Source organism: Bradysia coprophila, assembly GCF_014529535.1.
Source record: "Bradysia coprophila strain Holo2 chromosome IV unlocalized genomic scaffold, BU_Bcop_v1 contig_5, whole genome shotgun sequence".
In the NCBI taxonomy this organism is placed as follows: domain Eukaryota; kingdom Metazoa; phylum Arthropoda; class Insecta; order Diptera; family Sciaridae; genus Bradysia; species Bradysia coprophila.
In genome coordinates, this window is record NW_023503374.1 from 7,164,958 (window position 1) to 7,183,482 (window position 18,525).

At 36.5% G+C, this 18,525-nt stretch overlaps 1 protein-coding gene across 2 annotated transcripts; it reads left to right on the plus strand.

Annotated features, from left to right (window-relative positions):
* The first annotated feature begins 1,597 nt into the window (after positions 1-1,597).
* Positions 1,598-3,208, plus strand: LOC119071917 (flavin-dependent monooxygenase-like). 2 transcript variants are annotated; one of them, XM_037177039.1, is made up of 2 exons: positions 1,598-1,699; positions 1,767-3,208. In XM_037177039.1, exon 2 carries the CDS (start codon positions 1,780-1,782, stop codon positions 3,190-3,192), a length of 1,413 nt encoding a protein of 470 aa, XP_037032934.1. In that variant the 5' UTR covers positions 1,598-1,699; positions 1,767-1,779; the 3' UTR covers positions 3,193-3,208. The 2 variants fall into 2 exon arrangements, with proteins under 2 accessions (XP_037032934.1, XP_037032935.1); XM_037177040.1 differs by having other exon boundaries at positions 1,661-1,705.
* The last annotated feature ends 15,317 nt before the right edge of the window (positions 3,209-18,525 follow it).

An 18,525-nucleotide genomic window follows, 5' to 3' on the forward strand; every position in this document is an offset into this window, starting at 1 on the left:
CGATTGAACTAACCCGAACTTGTAGCCAAAATGCTCTTTTGCAATGCAATGTGTTCGAGGAAAGCCGTATTATATTATGTGTGTTAACCAAAGCCACCCCATTTACATATTTATTTGAACAAATAACGATATTCATGTATGCAATATGAGTTATGATCCAATATATTCAATTTGTTACATTTCGTACCAATTACTACTTGGGGTAATGGTGCGACTATATATGGAGTGGTTGGTACATTTTGTATAACATGACGATGTAGATTAATAGATATTCCGTTTGATATAATATCGGATGCGGACTGTGTATTTTCAAAAATTGAATTTCTTGCAATGGAATGTATAGAGAGCTAGATGAAAACGCTTATCTACTAGAAATATTTACCGACATTTAGTTCACATTCATAGAGATGTTGTGCATTGTATGAGGTGAGGAAACATCAACTACAAGAGGACATAATTGTCACTATAACACGACCTTTCAGAAGCGACTAACCATTTGTTATCAACAGCAACAAATATAAGCGATAAAAATAATTCTTTTATAATAGCAAAACTTCTGTTAAAACGAATGAGATAAAAGATTTCGTATCAACAACAAGGCGACGATACGTTGAACAAAAGAAGTAGAAAACTTAATGATTATATGGCAATATGGTTAGCAATTCAATATCTTAGTGGTTGCCAGTGTGAGAGTTCCAAACTTAAAACAGATATCAATCGATTGTCAGATCTATAAACAAAACAAAGCTGCTTGAATCTGCTTAAGTCAAGTAAAGTTGAGTGTAGAGCTTTCGCAGAAGTTGAAATGTTTAAGTGCCCATATTTCATCGCATATGCATCCAAACCCCATAAGACCATATTTGGCCCAAAAGCACATAAAATTACCTTTCAAATGATACCCCACACCACCATGTACGGCTCGTGTAACTAGAGAAATATTGGTAAGAAAAGTGCAAGTTTTCTGTTGAAAACTTCACCTGCACATATTTCAGTGCGGATTAATTTTAAAACCAATGAGTCTCTATTCGGCTCAATAGTACATGTGATTACCTTTCTAATGACACCCCACACGACCCTGTACGGCTCGTGTACCTGGAGAAATGTTGGTAAGAAAAGTGCAAATTTTCGGCTTTCAATCACCTTTCACCAGCCATAAAAGCTTCGAAGAATTTCTTTGAGAGTGGTTTTGGCTTCTAGGGTCGAAGTCCTTTCTAGGTACCTATAAAAAGTTCCACTAGAAAGCACGCCCGATTTCGGTAGGCTGTTTTTCAAAAGAATCCCTCAATACAATGTGTGAAAAGCACTTACCTTTAAATTTTCAGGCTCACAAGCACGGAATTTCTCTGTTTCTGAGTTTTACTTGAGTTTCTGATTTCTCATATAAAAATACATGCCAAAATCAAAAAAACTAGTAAACCACAAAACAGAAAACGTGTCGGTTTTCAAAATGCCGTGAGTGTACTGCAAAAAATACTACAAAAACAATGACAATGACGAAATTACCTATCTAAAGCACGAAAATCATCTGCTTAATCTTATCGTCCAATTGATTGTGATATTATAAACCTGAATGATTCAATGTTGCAGAATTGTTCAAAAGATAACTAATATTTCATCATACACCGAGGCTAGTTGTTTGATACGAATTAATTTGTTTTTAGTTTAAGTCGTGACTCTGTCTGGTGTGTTGGTCTGTTCGGTATGAGTATTTAATATTTATCTTCCCATTTCGCCTGGCGTTACATAGCGAAAATTTGTCTTTCCAGAACTAACAGCATAATGAATTCGTTAACTCCATTGCACGCATTAGCATCGAATGCAAACGATGCTAATTCCGTCGTAAAAATTATCGTTTGTGGTGGTGGATTAGGCGGTCTAACATTTGCGCGCTCGTTGTTCTTCCTACGTGATGCTCAGGTGTCAGCTGGTCAATCATTGCCCGAAATTTCAATTACAATATTAGAGCGCGATGCGAGCAGTGTCGAAAGAGAAGCTCAAGGCTACTCTCTATCTCTTCGTGCTGATAAAATCGGTGGTGGAATACAGGCATTGGAACGCATCGGTTTACTCGATGACATTAGGAAAGGAGCTGCACCAGGACATCGATTTGTAATGGCCAACAAACAGTTTGTTCCATATTTAGAAATACCTCCGGGTAGTACGGTGCCATCAAATGATCCCAACAAATCACCACTTCCAATCAATATTCGCGTGGCTCGGAAATTTTTAAGAAATACTCTACTCGATTCGCTGCCAGCAGACAGGTGTACAGTTCAATGGGGAGCTCATGCAATCGAGGCAAACGTTTTTTCGAATGAAAATGGAAAAGAACAAGTTAGTGTAACTCTAGCCAGTGGCGAGGTGCTCGAAAGTGATCTGTTGATTGTTGCTGACGGTGCAAACAGTTCGATTCGTCGCTATTTATTTCCACATGAACGACTTGAGTTTGCAGGCTGTGTAGCCTATATTGCATCAACAGTTCATCCAGATGGTCTTCCGAAACCTTTTGCCGATGGAGTGGTTTTCGGTATGAGTGGTGAAGGACATGCAGTCTTAGTAGCACCAGTTGATGAGACAAAAATGTCGTTCAGTGTGAGCTATAGAAGCGAGAAGAAAATCGAGAATGAATTTCGAGGTGATAGGAAGCCACTGACTGATGAAGAATTGGAACATTTCCGAACCGTAGCACTCAAACATACACAAGGGTATGGATATCAATCAGAATTGAAGTCATTTATAGCGAACGCAGATCCAAAAACTATTCGCGTCATCAATGCTCAAGATATGAAACCACACACTAATAGTACAACAAATCCACAAATCATTTTAATTGGTGATGCAGCACATGCAGTCAGTCCTTTTGCGGGAAACGGTGCCAATATGGCAATAATGGATGGATTTGAACTTGCCGAGCAATTGTTGAGCGTAAAACATGGCAAAGATTTAGTGGCTGCCGTGAAAATGTACGACAAACATTCCATTGCGCGTTGTAATCGAACGAGAGGCATGAGCCACTTCAATATTTCAGTCTTACATTCCAAGGGATTGAACCACAGGTGCATGATAACATTATTCAAATTGCTTGGAAACTTCCTGGTCCGTCCCAAAACTTCCATCGCTGTTGCGTGTACTGTCGTTTTGGTGCCAGTTGGTCTTATCACTGGACTTGTTTTGTGGAATAACAATAAATAAGAAAAAAACTTCGATTGTTGTTTCAATAGGTCTCCTGTGAGTGATTTTTGTGTATTGGGTTTATCATCGCCACATTCCAGTAGCTATCAGTAGCTATGACCTGTAAAAATCTCATTTTTATATGGTGTGCATGAAGCAATTTACGACCTGTAATGACTAACGAAATTTAAATCCAAAATAGACTGTCAATCTATTAGGCTTTTAGAGCATCTTGGATTCTTTTGAACTCGGTTCACTGTTAGATAAGCTGATTTATCGGTTCAAAGTCTCACAGTCTCTTAGTGAGTATTTTAGGTGAATATTCTCAAAGTCCTTGGTGATGTTGAATGCCAGATTCCTTTTATTTTATCTAATTGCAACTTCTACATTGTACGAACGTGGAATTTAATTTTTAAGATGAATGAATCTTGTTATTATCATCGAAACTTTCTTACTCTAGATTTACGTCTAGACCCCTGACTTCCAATAAAATAAGCAAAAGTATATCAACTCAATTCTCATGTTTATTAGTATGTAAGAAGACTATCCTACTCCTTTACCGATAAAAATGCGTATATAGACGAGGAAAATCACATCATGTAATTTCCCCCTTTCAACCATAAAAAAGTAATTTTCTCACCTCGTTATTGCTGCAATGCCCATGGGCTTAATCTGAAATTGAGCATTGCAGTTGAAGTTATTTACAATTAAGAAAGAATTTGTCAAGAAAAAAAAGTTTTTTTTTATTTGGTTGACTTGAGATGGGTTATCTCGAGTTAATTATTTTTTTTTCTTCTCTTCGTCTGTAAAATTAACTCAAAGATTTATGATGGAATTTGTGGAACGATATCGTTGAAGGTAATAAATATTTTGGAAAATAATTTTCATCAGCTCTACACCACGCATTTTTCCTCTCAATTAGTTTTATTTGAAATCACTCCCTAAGCGTTTCATGGAAAATAACAAAGCAGTTTTTTTTTCTTCTCGATATTTACCACAGGTTAAACAAAGTGTAGAATTTTCGCTCACACACAATATTGTTCTTCCTCGACGTTTCTTTTTTTTTTATTGCAATTATCAACGGAGTGATTTTTACAACTTTTACATTTTCGTTCATTGGTCTCATGGGTGCAAACATTTGCAATTACACACATACCTTGGTTGGAGGTTAGAGATACAATATCACGAAGATAATGTTGCCTGATGGTGGTTTACACACAAAAATATTTGGCAGAATTTAGAAGAATGAGTCGGCATCATCGTAAAATCTTATCGCATCGCATTTTATACATGTGAGGAAAAATCGTCAGATTGGATTTTATTAGTTGACTTCACAATTTCTTTTCCGGTAGGAAGAAAATTTGAATTTTTTATGGCGAGGTATCGTTTGAATACAAATGGCCCAATTATAATTTGTAATCATTTCATCTGCTTCTTCTTATTATTATTGAGAACTTTCTGTAAATATGGCCCGAAAATAATTTTTTAAAGGGTCGAGGTGAAACAAAAGGCTCTTAAACACCTCCCCTTCATTGTGAAGCTGACAACCTCCTTGAAGTGATAAAAAATTATCTTGCAGTGCAATAATCCGTAGGATGAAATGCAAAGTAAAACGCTTTTCATTACTTGAAGCAACTGCAACTTACATAATAGTTTCAAGCCTTTAACAAACATCAAGCACTATAATTCGGTAAAATCGTTACATGTGGTCCTTTTATTGTTCAGAATATTAATAGGTGTTTCGTACAAAATCTTGTACTTCATTTGTTGTAAAATACATTTTGCTATCTAATAGAACACCAACAAGAATTTGTTGCTAATTTTGTCATCACTCCATCACCAACAGACGAGTACGCGCAAGTATAATGTGTAATATTGTGTGGTCACCATCGAAATACAAACACATCATAAAATACCATTGGATTCTTGGTGTAAAATGCATCTAAAAAGGCTACTTCACGATGGTGTAGTAGTACACTGCGGTAATAAGGAATCTCCCGCGTGACATTTTTCTTATACAAAATATGTCATTTTGTGTATCATTGTGATTCACTCCGGCACGAGATTCCTAGCAGCTCTGACTGCACCCTTCACGTTTCTGTTGAAAATCCTGTATTGACGCTTCTTAATAAATCTTCTCTTGGTCTGAAAGTCTGAGAGTCTTAAAGGAATTTGAAGAGGAATGCGATGAGGTCAGTAAAGCTAAATGGAGAAATTTGACACAATTAATGGTTATCACACACTTAAGCATAAAAGTTCAGCGATGTTAACGACATGCATCAGAAGCTTCGAAGCCGGCAAAAACTATAACGAATACAGTCAGAGGGAGTGACGAACGCGCGTGGAAGAGGTAAAACCGTATAAAGACGTATAAACAGTTTTGATTGTTTGTGCAGAAATTGCTAGAGTCAATGTGCTTACAGTGACTAAATAATTTCTTTGTGCATCTTTATTTATCTACTTCATTGTTAGTATTAGATTCGAAAAATTCTATTTATCATCCCAATGAACTTAGCATTTACTGATATATCAGCGACTCCTTAGCGATGTTTTTCAATACGTTAAGTGCAATTAAAACCGAATTAGCTATTTACCTTCGATCACAATAAATACGTAATTAGCATACGTTTCTCCTCCTACGCGTACATATGTACACACTGTGCTTGTTATATTACAATAATTAATACAATGGTCATTACAGTTACACAGTCATCAAGTCTCGACATAAAAAAAATGTAGATAAAAATTTATCATTGAGAAAATGTGTAAAACAACAATACAGCAACTAATTTTCAACTTAACGATACTGGAAAGCCCGAAAATTAATGACTTAATAACATGACCACATTATCCGCTTCTGTTGATAATGTTGATCCTTATCGAAAGGAATTAATTCGAAATGAAATATATATTCCACATAACAAAAGGTAAAGTTGAACTAAATTGTGTAATTATCTCCACTTTACATATGTTCCAGTCGTCCTTCCTGGTGGTTAGTTAGAATATATTTAATTATGTCGGATAAATTTTATGTCATTTTGATTAATCTGTTTGCATGCGGCAGAAAGTTTTGGGCTGTCGCTTAATGAATTGCTTTCTAATTAGCGGTGAATGTTTTAGACCACTTTTGCTGGGCACTTTGAATAAACTCGATACGATCGTATGAAGATACAAGTAAAATTACGTCGCAACTATGTTCAAAATAAAGAATGTTTACAAACATGGCAAACGTTTTCTTTTAATGTTAACAACGAGGAAACTTATTTTTCTTATAAGCACCTCCCTCTGACAGCATCACCAAAATACCATATACTTTTTCGGTAAATGTGCGCTCTACGAGATTTTTACTGGAACTCTAAAGGACCGTAATGAACGTATCTATATTTTACGGATCTATATTTTACGAAGAACCATCTGTTGTCGACAACAGTAACAGATTTAAGCGTAGAGATCTGCCCAAGATTGTGTTAAAAACCAAAGACATGTTTAAACAAATGAAGTAAACGATTTTAATTCAAAGCGACATCTATTCTAGTGATTTTCTTGATGACTGCGAAAGCTTAAAATACATTCGACTAACGTTAATTAGTTTAAAATGATTTGCACGTCACTAAATCGGTTACAGTCAAAGGCAGTCAATTTTCAGCATAAATTAGCTTCAGCTGATCCATACAAACAATCACAACCGTTTATACGTCTTTATACGGTTTTACCACTATCATGCGTGTGCGTGTAGCAGCTTCAACCGTATGAACAAGGAAAACCAGTTTTGATTGTATGTGTGGATCAGCTGAAAAACAGCTGAAGCAAATTTATTCTGAAAATTGACTGCCTTTGACTGTAGTCATTTCTTTAAGTCAGTTATAAATAGTTTCACTTCATGACTTGGGCTTAAAGTGATTTTTCAACTGTAATTTTGTATGAGTAGAGCGAGCTCAATAATGATAGAATAAGGTTGCATGTGTTTAAACAAGCAGAATTATTTCGATGACATCACCATTTACATTTAAATATTGATTGTGGAATTAGAGTGGACATTGGTAGATAGGGCTATATCATCAGTTATCGGCAGCAACGTAAAATTATAGTCTTCTTTAAGGAGTCATTTTATAGCACAACGTGTGAAGTAATAGATTTTGTATCAAAAATTTGGTAACAGTAAAGTTAGAGAAGTTAAAGTAAAGATAGATGTCGTAGAAGTATTAAACTTATGGAAGCCTTAAGTATGAGTAATATGGCGTTATATGGATGATTATCACACGTTTGCAAATTGTTCTAAGAGACTTTCGGATTATAAAATGAGTTTTAAAATACATAATAACCATGCAATAACCATGTGTAAAGACATTTTTAGACCCGTACGAAGTACTGGGGTCTTATGGGTTTACGCATACGTTTGTGACACGTCGAATTGGACTCCCTGAGTAAGGGGAAACCTATTGTGGTTGTCTAGAGATGCCAAATCCGCGAAAAAAAAAATGTCCGTCTGTCCGTCTGTCTGCACGATAACTTGAGTAAAACGCATCCGATTTTGAAAATTCTTTTTTTTCCCGTTTGGTAATGTCAAAAGACAGGCTAAGTTCGAAGATGAGTGATTTTGGATCGACCCCTCCCGAGCTGTGGCCCAATAAGTGCTTTACGGTTTTTCGAAGATATCTCCGGACATTTAAACGTTAAACTTGTAAGTGATACGTCAAATAAAAGGTATTTACAATACCGATCGACAAAAAAAAAGTTTATGGAAATCGGATGACCGACTCGTGAGTTAGACCCCTTGGTGTGGAACAGGCACAGGGCGGCAAGCAGTTTTTGCTTGTAGGTCGGCCACATTTGAACATATTGCGTCTGTTTTAGCTTTATTAGATAGGTATTGACCGTACCAATCAGGGAAAAATTTGTTTATGAAATTATGTTCTCCGGAGCGTGAGCTAGGTCTCTTGGAGTGAGCTCTTATCTGGCTACTCGGAAGTACAGTGAACGTGGTGTATTTTGACAATATCTCGAGTAAATTTTGACCGAATTTCATGAATTTTTTTTTGTTTGAAAGGTATTAACGAATGTAAAGCGTCGGTACTATTTCCGGTCTCCTAACAAAATGGCTGCCGGCGGCCATATTGGATTTTAGTAAAATAGAAATATCTTGGGAAAAATGATACTTAGAGAGTTTCTGTTAACATGGAAATAATTTGTTATGTGTGTGGGGTTTCAGGGATTCCATATACGGACATCTATATATACCTATATACAGCTATATTGAGCTATATACAGGCATATAGAGCTATATAATAGCATATACTTATCTGTGAAATGTTTATTTATAGTGAAATATAGTTAAATATAGCGGTATATAGCTGTTTAAATAGGAATTTATGAAATTTGTCTTCGTACGGGGCTGTCTATATTGCCTTCGGCAATTTAGTTGTATATGATAACAAGGCAAAGAGTGGATAATGTAAGTGATTTTAAAGGGAGAATAGTTTTTCAGCAGAGAAGAAAATGAAGTAAGAGAAATGAAGAGTTTCACATTAAAGGCTTTTGATACGAATAGGTGTTTCGTACGGGTCGGCGTTAGCTATGTTTTAAATGGTAGAAACTTGTTTATTACAAAATGATGTCCGTATAGCTCATACTTAAGGCTTCCATCAGTTTAATACTTTCAGGACATCGCCCTCCATTTACTATCCAATTGTTCATGAATCAAGTTGCATCTTTCGTAGTGAAGAGATGGGGAACCTCTAGTAAGAGACAAATAATTTCAAAAATTCATAATTTTATGCCACACATTAACAAAACACGAAAACAACTAAATCATTTTACAGGACACAATTTTCATTAAAAATGACAACAAACAAATAATAGGCCCACAGGTGTATGCAAATGTAATATTCCGTAATTAATTTAGTCCCAGTGGAGGTTTTACCAATTTGCATATTATAGGCAAAACGAGTGTGGTAATATTTGAAAATATATACAAAACACCTTTGCAGTCCATTATGTTTGATGTAGCCGAACAACGTTTTAAACGTATATTATATACACAATTGCACAACATAATGATGTCGTTGGGCAGAAAATTTATTATAAATGTTTTGCCCTCCAGTCGGCTAGCTTCAGATATGCAGATTTTATTATAAGAAAATGGAAAATTTGATTTTAACATCGACAATTGCTGTGGGACTTTGTAATTGTTTTATCTGTGCATTTATTTAGTATCCTTGGCAAGTCAACTTTTCCACTTTTTTCTGGAAATGTGATAAATACAAAATTACATTTGTACAATTCTGATATACTTCCCAGTGAAATGGAGCATAGATTAGAAAATTCAGTCCTTTTACTGACGATACGTATCACTCAATAACTTGTACAAGAGTCACTACAATCTTTGAGTAATCTGTTATTATATCTGTTTGTAGGTCTTCAGTTGATTTATGGTTCACCCTTAAGAATTAAATCGATCCAAGCAGTGCAACAATTTATTTAATTCCAATAGTGTACAGATAAACTGGTATGGTGTTAAACTGATAGAGTGTTGATCTTCTCAATCATGAATTTATTTGAATTTTAATTAATTTTCATATTCACATGCACAATTCGGGAATCAATTTCAGATGCCACTAAATTTGCAATCACTAGCAGATTTGCATCGACGGTGGTAATTGAACCATTAACCATGTAAAAGTTGCATAAAGTTCGATAAAGTTCACTGAATAATTGACTGTGTTGGCATACTGTGTAGATTGTTTAGTCAGTCAAATAAAAAAGACAAGAGGTAAGTTCCTACACAGACTGTCTGCTCTCAGATAGTAGACTTAACTGGGATATGAAATGAAGGGAGTTCTGTATGTGAGTTATATTATGTAACCTTTAATCGCTTTCATCACCACTGGCATCGTTCAACTGTAAAGTTTCCATCAGATTCGTCCGCGTCTGGAATGTGTATTTCGCATGTTCGCCACTCTCTGCCTTGAAAATGGATTTTGTGACATCGAGTTTTAAACAGTCCAATAAATCTTGGACCAAACTAAGAGCAACATTCAGTGTATTGTCGAGGGGCTCTATTCTAGTCGTTGTTGGTAATCGAACTGGCTTGTGAGTCATCGCTGGCGTTCTCCTTGTCCAGTGGTTATATTTGGGCCCGAAGTGCAGCCTATTCGAAACTGAATTTTAATTCGTCATCGTTCTTCGGTGATAAAGGGACGGTTTACTTACTTTCATCTTCAGTAGCACTCCACTGTTTTCCAGTTTTTTGATGATTAAATCGCGACATTCACAACATACGAATGGTCGGTACTGTTCATTAAATTGACACGACTAGATATATCACCAAAATCACCCTTTTCATTGCCAACTCTTTGGTAATAATACTTGGCATAATCGTCTGACCACACTTCAGCCAGACGTACACTAGAATCGAGACTGTTTACGTTCCAAATGTCACGAACATTGATTTTTTTTCGTTTTTATTTAGATTTGGAACAAACATATAAGCTTGTGTATGTGTTACTATTGCATGTGATGAAATAGATGATGATATTTGCAATGAAACTTGCACTCAAACGAAAATTGTATGTGATGTTGAACTGAATTGAAAAGGTAGATGTAAGTAACGAATGAAAATATAATCTAGTTCGTCGATGTTAACATGAGATTTCAAACTCATTTAAACGATGTTTGAAACTCAATACCGTCATTCGTTCTGCTGTACTGCCACACTTGATATAGTGCCGCACTGACCATACTGGGAAGTCGGGAGACACCCGATGGACGTATACATTTTTATATGACAAAATTGAATTAGTTGGTTTTTTTCAAATATTATAGGCCTTAAACGGAGCGCGTAAGGTGGCAGTGACTCCAGCCCTGACTTAAAATTATCTCATACGTCAGAAAAATTAAAATAGACGCGAAGAAAAGGGGAATTCTGGAAAATTTTTGTGTTAGTACACTTCAATCAAGCTCAACGAAAGTCGTGCCGCGGTAGGTGTATGGTGTCATGGATAGTAGAGGTCACTACCTACCCAACGACACCCATATCGACCAAGTCTATCATTGTAGTTTTTTTTAAACACTCTCTATGAGTTGGAATTTTTTTCCCCCTAAAATAGCTACTGCACCACATACACGAAAAATTTCGAAATGTTTAAAAGGCCAACATATGCGTCCTCAACAGCCCTACCAATGACCATAATTTCAGATAAATGCGTTACGTATTGTCGGTGATATGCAACAAAAACTATTTTGGCTACCCTACTGTAGACCATTTTTTCATGATTTCTAGCGTGAAAACATAATTTCTTCGAGGATTTTTTCTTGTTGCAAATGACTCAGGAAGGTCCACTGAATCATTTAACGCATAGCTTTTAAAAATCGCCGTTTTTAAGTTGTTCGAAGTTTTGGCAAATTGACTCTTAAACATTTATTTGCATAACTTATCAATTAGAGACAATGTATGTGAAAGAAATTTCCCGGTAGGAGAATTTCCAAAGCTTTAATTTTTGTTCAATGTTAATAATAAAACTAAAATATAACTAATAAAATATAATTGTTTCGTTTCTATTAGGTGATGAAACACAACAGGCATGAAACACAACAGACTAACACAAACTGTCCATGTGAGAAGTGCGTTGCCCGACGTACTAAGCCACGTCAATAATAAGTAATGACACACGCGATCCGGATAATCCAGAAGAAGCTGGTAAGTAAGTATTGCGTAGAAATCGTAGTTTTTGATAACAAATAATGAAATTTTACACACAGGTTGCACTGCTTCGAACACCCGAAGTACAGTGTTTAATGCAACGGCGGGACCATCAGAAATTCACACTGAAGTGTCAATTATTGTACCTCATCAACATAAACAATCGCCGCCATTCGTTCAGTCCGAGGTGAAACAAGAACGTCCTCAGAAACAACAGCTCAGATATCGAGATAAATTGGAATCTGAGAGCATACAATCGGATATATCTGAATGGCTACCCGCATCATCTTGGCCACCACTCGGTCCTAGATCGACGCCACCGATCGACGCCACCGATCGACGTAGTCAGTTGCAGATGAGTGTACAGAATGTTGTTAATAATACACGAAAAAGAAAGGCACCAACTGATAATGAAAGCGGTAAGATCACTTCTGTTTTATCACTTAACCCTATCGAGGGTCCACTGCTTCGTCCTCAGAATCACATTTATCCGACTACGAAAACAGACGTAGAGCTTTTGCAGCGACAGGTAACTAGCAACCTCCAAGCGTTAGGGCGAACAATGAATGATGATTCAGAATCATCATCTGGTGATAGATTCGATGTTAGAAGGAAGCGCAACAAGAGATCTACGTCGGCTAATTCTAATGAACCTTGTACGAGTGCGCAGGCAATGCAGCAAACTCAAGCTCTTCACACTTCATCAGTTACCGTAAGCAGCAACAGTGAATCCGACGAACCACCACAGATGAAACGGAAAAAAAAGAAGAAGCCGACCAAACCAGTTGTCGGACAGTGATTCCGATTCCGGCGAGCCGAGAAAGAAGCGAAAGAGAAAGGCACAACCAACCAAACCAGCATCAAATAAAGCGCATCGAAAGAAGCCTTGAGGTATAACTACACGATTCAAACAGATAAAGGGTGTGGCACCAGCTGACCAAAAATCGCAAAGAAATTTTTCATCGGTAAAATTGAAAATTGCAATAATCACGGACGATCGTATACGGGAAGTAATTTCGGATCTTTACATATCAGCTACGAAGACAGCATCACTAGCGAGTCTGCTGTTAAACACAAAAGTAAATGATAATCTGGCAAATAACGCGTTTTTCGAGCTGGATCCCAATGTCGTCATCACCGACTGCTTTTTCGAAGTACAAAGTCCCGACAAAGGAAGAGGACGAAGATTCATATCGCCGATACCACAATTTCGATCTCAACGATTTTCCAATGAACTGGACGCCGCGAATATCGTTAGACCGGACAACCGTAGAATAAGCAACATGTACAAGTACCTATGCCAACAGTATGCTGCAAATTTCAAGACCAATATCTGTACCCATGGAATCAAATCGTCGTCCAACCGTTTCCTTGGTAGCAGATCTCACAAATTTGGATGCACGATATGGAAATTGGGACGTTGTTGGCTGTTTGCAAAACTTTGAAGACGACTGGTTTTGGTACGTCCCGTTGTTTGTGGCGATACAACGTCATGTTTACGCTTACAACATGCAAAATTCAGCAGAATGGCTCGCTGAAGACGAAGAAAATAAAGAGTTGAAGAAAAAACAATGGCAAAAACGAAAGCATCCAAAAGTCAACCCTATTAAATAGCCTCAATACGAACAACACACACTCTACGGATAATAGCGGCAGAGTCAAAATGACCAAAAATTATATCGGCTAAATTTGAAGTTTTTGGACAAAATGATGTATGGACGATTTGTTCAGTATCAAAAATAAGGGGCACCTTCCATACATCACTTTTCGATTGGACTGTGGGAACCACCCGGAACCACCTGGAACCACTTGCAAAAATCAAGCAAAATTTCGACTCTGCCGCTATTATCCGTAGAGTGTGTGTTGTTTGTATTGAGGCTATTTAAACCCTATGAATATTGTGCCCTTATGTAAATACCGTCGACAGCATATTCGCATTGATACAGATGGACTATACCGTCTCGTAGCTAATTTAGGAGAACTACCAAAACAAGTCGATAACACAAGCAGAGACATCGACGGTAACGAATCTCGTCGTCGACAAAACGATTTCTGGCCGGCCTATTTCAACATGGACAAAATTGATGGTATTTGTAACAAGTCGAAAAATACTGCGAAAGAAAAAGCACATCAGAACGATGTGTAAACATATACACAACAGACCTGTAAACAAGTCAAATGCTCATGCATGAGTAGTTTGATTCTTCCACAGACACGATGTGCAATGTGTATGCATTTGTTGAATTTTTTAAACCAAAAGATGAACCGATCATCATTAAATTGGTTAACATAGAATGCTAAATGCATTCAACACATCAATAACGAATCCATGCCATTAGACAGGCATAATGTCGTACGGAATCGAGGTACGTTTGGCCGCTGTTTCGATCTGTGAGAAACTTAAATATGTCTTTCGACATATATATTAATGCTTAGTTTCCTCTTACCAAAAAAGTACTCCGTGTGAGAGACAAAATTGAATTTTTTCAATTTTTTCTTTATTTATTTGACAGTTTGCTCTCTCACGGCTCTCTCACTGAGTACTTTTTGCTGAGTGGAATTGACACTTAATGCATATTAATGCAACATGTCGAAAGACATATTTAAGTTTCTCACAGATCGAAACAGTGGCCAAACGTACCTCGAAGTCGAAAAAGAAAAGAAAATTTGCGCAACAATTGCACAGTGATGGTGAGTCCGTTACGATTCTGTATGAAAGTGAACTGAAACCGGTGCTGAATGTCGAAAATAAAATTCGGAAAATCAAGAAAAACTATGCACAAGACAAGTACAAATATCGAACGAGCATCGACGTTGGTTTCAATACCTACATTGCCGCGAAACGTCTCACAATCGAAACTGGTAAAGAAGTAAATTTGAAGCTGAAATCTAAGCACTACCATCGTGGCACAAGGAATAACAACCGGAAGAAGAAATTTCAGAGATTAGTAGGCGATTATGAACGAAGAGCAGCTACTGATCGTGAATCCTATGCAGTTATGCCGACTCCGACCGGACCATCCTATTGCATTTACGTGAGACATTGCTTGCAGTTTTGGACTGAGAGTATACGCGTCTACACAAGAGCACCTTACGCTAGGATGGCGTTCGACAAATACGTGTATTCTCAAAAGAAAATTGATTCGATCGTGACACTCCTCACCAACAAACAACCATCACTATTTCTGATTGGTGGAGCTGAATTCAGTCCAAATTCTCCCATCAAGGGACATGTCCGTTGTCCTGGGATTCGCAAATTCACACAGGCTCTGATAAAGTACGACAATTGCGATTACCTGTTCGTCGATGAATATAATACTTCTCAGCACTGTGGGTTGCGTCTATCTCGGTTTCCAACTTGGACAAAAAAGGCGCGTTACAAACGGTGTGAAAACTGCCCGACTGCTGAGCTGGCCATACCACAGGCACCAGTCATTATTACGACACCAAAGCGTGTCTACCAACGTCAGCGTAAATCGGGCAATGTCGGAGACAAAACTAGGCGATACATCAAAACAGCACTCACCCCGTCTACCAACCAACTGGCATTGGGATATTTCGGCATGCTGTTTGATCGACTATAAAGGTAAGCTAGACACTACGTAATTTTCGGTCTCTCTCATTTTGCCATTTCTTTGCAGGATTCCATGCGCTTGAAAACATTGCAATCGATGGACGACTGTTAAGAAATCACACCATTAACAATGATACTGATGATGATGGTGATGCCGATCAATACATGCTACCGTTAGAACGGCCGTCGTCTATAATATGGTGACGAGTACGTTCAATTTTATTTATAAAAAAATATGTTAGACGACAAATGAATGCGACAAAATCGAACTTTGAAAAATATGCGATTGGAACGTATGTAACCTTTAAATTTTAAACTTTCTGCTTGCGATTGACCATAAAGACAAAAAACAGTGTTTCGTCAATAAAATGCAGAACCAGAACCATACTCATTCACTGTATTGAATTTGAATTTTTAAGTTTACAAATTCACTTGTTATACACCGTGCTTACCGCATGCTGCAAATTTAATAATTTCATTCATACGGAAGTAGGTGTGATATATAAATAAAATAAAGAAATTCTATCCACCCTTGACGTGCCTAGTAAGACCATTTGCACAATATATGTAAACAAGTTAGTTCTAGGCATTGGCAAACATGAGGAAAAAAACTCTGAATATTAAATTCGCAACAACAATATAATACAGCCCATAAGACACAACATATTCCACTCACCAAGAGTATACATATGTTCTCATTTTATTTTATTTTTCTGTTACTTTTGAGTGAATTACCATAAAATTCAATTTACACCAGTTTCTATGAATGTTTTTGCTTCTTAAATTTACGTTTTTTTTTTTATCTCGCACACATCTACTTACATTCTTCTACGCCGCAGTACACACAAATTCGTCTCCATTGGGACCGAGTTAGTCAGTTAGTTCAGTTACTTCCATGTTTATGTGAAAATGGAAAAAAAGCTTCCACATTCTTACACACAAAAGATTAAAAAAAATTCCAGCTTCAGACTTGAAAATAATGTTGAACTTTAAAAAGTGACAACCGACCACAAATCTCCAATATTATCATTGCTGGTATGCAAGAGACAAAGAAAAAACACTATGCATGATTTACGACGTGGTAATCATCGTTCGTTTTACACTGGATCTTTTATAATCCTCTTCAGTTGAATATATATTTTTCCTATCACATTCACATACATTAGTGTATTCCCAGATGATTATCCACACTCTTTTGTTTTGTGTATATAACATAGAACACCGTGCCTTGAAAAACCTTGCATGAACCCTTATCCGTGCTACTTTTATTTGTGTTCCGATGGAAAATTGAAAATAAAAAACATATTCACAAATAACAGTCAGAATTGAAATTTATGTTGAAAAAAGAATTCCCGACAACATTATACTGCACTGCATTAAAATGATACATTTTCGGAAATTGTATTTCAAATAGATTCACTGGTCGATGATATCGATTATGTTATATGAGAGCTAATTCTGTCGGTGTAACTTTAACAGACCAATCTGGCGAAATCTTTCGTCCACCCTTTAAATCCATCTTTATTGAAAATTGAAACAAATCATTTATCAACATTAATTGTCAAACTTTTATACAAACAGCAGACATATCACGAATCACGGTATACTCTTGAAATCTATGAATTCAATTGTTTAATTAATTTATTTATTTTTGGCGTCAAAAAAGACCGTTTATTTGTTTAAAGCATAGCTACGAAATCACTAACGTCAGTAGTCTTACCATACATTACGCTTATTTCATATTTTTAAAAGGACACTAACTAAAGCTCATCTATTATACTGTCGATAACAGAATAACCAAAGCATTCCCAGATCATTTAACGCTCATTAATTTGAACAGAAGCAAAACAATTGTAATGGTCTGTTTCCTTGTAAACGACCTTGTTGGTCATTGTACTGCACTCTAAACTAAGTTCCGCCCAACCAACAGATTTTAATAAATTGGTTGCAAAATTCAAAGAACTCACCGTCACACGACTTACTAGGAACAATAGAGAATTGAGACGAAGAAAAAGCACAATGCCTCTACGACGATGGTCTAATCTTCTAGATAGACACTGTAACATAAAGCCTTATGTAAACCAATTAAACGTTTGAAAAACATTTTTCATTTAATCTGTTACTTCTCTTGTTAAAAGTTTTGCCGGTCACTGGGCCACAGTGTGTGACTGTCAAACTTTGACACAAAATCTATTACTTCGTTTGTTGCAATGTACATTATCCCTTATTTTTATCATGGCTGTCCATAATATATTGGCTTACCGAATTTTCCTTTCAAGGTCACCTATAATAACAATAATTTTCAGATTTATAATCCAAACTTTAGAATTAATATACTTCTACGGTTGAGCTTACGAATTGATCAAACTCGCTGAAATGTAACCATGCTGTTCCGTTAAAAGTAGAAATTTGTGTGTATTACACATCCCGCAAGGGGAATCTTTTTATGCGGAATAGACAATTTAAATTTGATTTTATTATTCATGAACGATATATTTCATCAACGTAATTCTTGGAGAAGTAGGGAAAAATCATATGCATAAAGTCAACAGACATTACACGGAAACCGATGAAAAGTAACGAGAAGTAAATATATAATTTCGAGGAACGACAATAATAAGGAAGAGATGAGGACCAGAGAAAATTAACGAACGAAAAGAAATAAAGTTATGTGGTGAACGATGGATGTCTTAGATTAGTTTAGATAAGAGTTTTGGGAGGCTTCTGCCATTGAGACCTGAGATCTGTTTAGCGGTCAATTCCTAATGATATGCATATCAGTCTCAGGTGCCAAGTCACAAGAACAGATAGGGTCGATGAACTGATTTCTTCTGTAGAGATGATCGTACAGTGCTTGCAGTGTTTCGTGATTTTATCAACTACTCGCCTTATTTTTAGTTAGTTTTATTAGTTTAAGAAATTCATTGAATGAATGTCTTATCTTAACGTCCCACTATTTTGCTTCCATATCAAATTTCAAAAATGGTTCTGCAGCAATAATATCACAATTTACAAGAAACATTCAGTTCAATAAAAGCCATAAAGTAACCGAATAAATGCTAGGCATTATTGAAGCAGACTA